Source organism: Corapipo altera, unplaced genomic scaffold (assembly GCF_003945725.1).
Source record: "Corapipo altera isolate COAL_440 unplaced genomic scaffold, ASM394572v1 192, whole genome shotgun sequence".
NCBI lineage: Eukaryota > Metazoa > Chordata > Aves > Passeriformes > Pipridae > Corapipo > Corapipo altera.
In genome coordinates, this window is record NW_020885391.1 from 3,979 (window position 1) to 5,141 (window position 1,163).

The window sequence follows — 1,163 nt, forward strand, 5'->3', positions numbered from 1 at the left end:
CGGGACACCAGTGGGGCAACCAGGACACCAATGGGGCCACCAGGACATTGCTGGGGCCACCACCCCTGGGGGGACAGCAAGGGGACACCAGTGAGGCCACCAGGACACCAATGGGGCCACCGCCCCTGGGGGGACAACAACAGGGACAGCAGTAGGGACAGCAATGGGGCCACCAGGACACTGCTGGGGCCACCAGGACCAAACCAGGTTCTCCTGGACCAAACCAGTCCTGGACTAAGCCAACTTTTCCAGGACTAAGCCAGGTCCTCCTGGACTAATCCACCTTGTCCAGGACCAAACCAGGATCTCCTGGATCAAACCAGGATCTCCTGGATCAAACCAGGTTTTCTTGGACCAAACCAGGTTCTCCTGGACTAAACCAGGATCTCCTGGATCAAACCAGGTTCTCCTGGACCAAACCAGGATCTCCTGGACCAAACCAGGTTCTCCAGGACCAAACCAGGTTCTCCTGGATCAAACCAGGATCTCCTGGACTAAGCCAGGTTCTCCTGGAATAATCCACCTTGTCCAGGACCAAACCAGTCCTAGACTAAGCCAACTTTTCCAGGACTAAGCCAGATTCTCCTGGACCAAACCAGGATCTCCTGGATCAAACCAGGATCTCCTGGACCAAACCAGGATCTCCTGGATCAAACCAGGATCTCCTGGATCAAACCAGGTTCTCCTGGATCAAGCCAGGTTCTCCTGGATCAAACCAGGATCTCCTGGATCAAGCCAGGATCTCCTGGACCAATCCACCTTGTCCAGGACCAAACCAGGTTCTCCTGGACCAAACCAGGATCTCCTGGACCAAACCAGGTTCTCCAGGACCAAACCAGGATCTCCTGGACCAATCCACCTTGTCCAGGACCAAACCAGGTTCTCCTGGATCAAACCAGGATCTCCTGGACCAATCCACCCTCTCCCTGCCCGAGGCAGCTCCTCCGTGCCCCGAGTGCCCCCGCGGCGGCTCCGAATCCCGGGAATTGTGTCCCCCCTTGGAATTTGGGGTCCCCCCCCGGGGCCTGACCTTCGCAGGTGAGTTTGGTGGAGGCGAGGCCGAGGCGGAGCACGGAGCGGTTCCCGATGAGCCCGTTCTTCAGGTTCCGGACGCCCTCGTTCCCGATGGGATTGTGGCCCAGGTTCAGCGTCTCCAGGCTCTG

General features: G+C 58.3%; 1 protein-coding gene across 1 annotated transcript in view; it reads right to left on the bottom strand.

Moving 5' to 3' along the window:
* Positions 1–1,163, bottom strand: part of PPP1R37 (protein phosphatase 1 regulatory subunit 37) — a gene marked incomplete at its 5' end in the record, with an annotated part of 14,336 nt that overhangs the window by 3,863 nt on the left and 9,310 nt on the right. Inside the window, one exon of the mRNA XM_027631611.1 lies at positions 1,031–1,160. Coding sequence (XP_027487412.1) covers positions 1,031–1,160 — 130 coding nt within the window. The remainder of the gene's footprint in view (positions 1–1,030; positions 1,161–1,163) is intronic.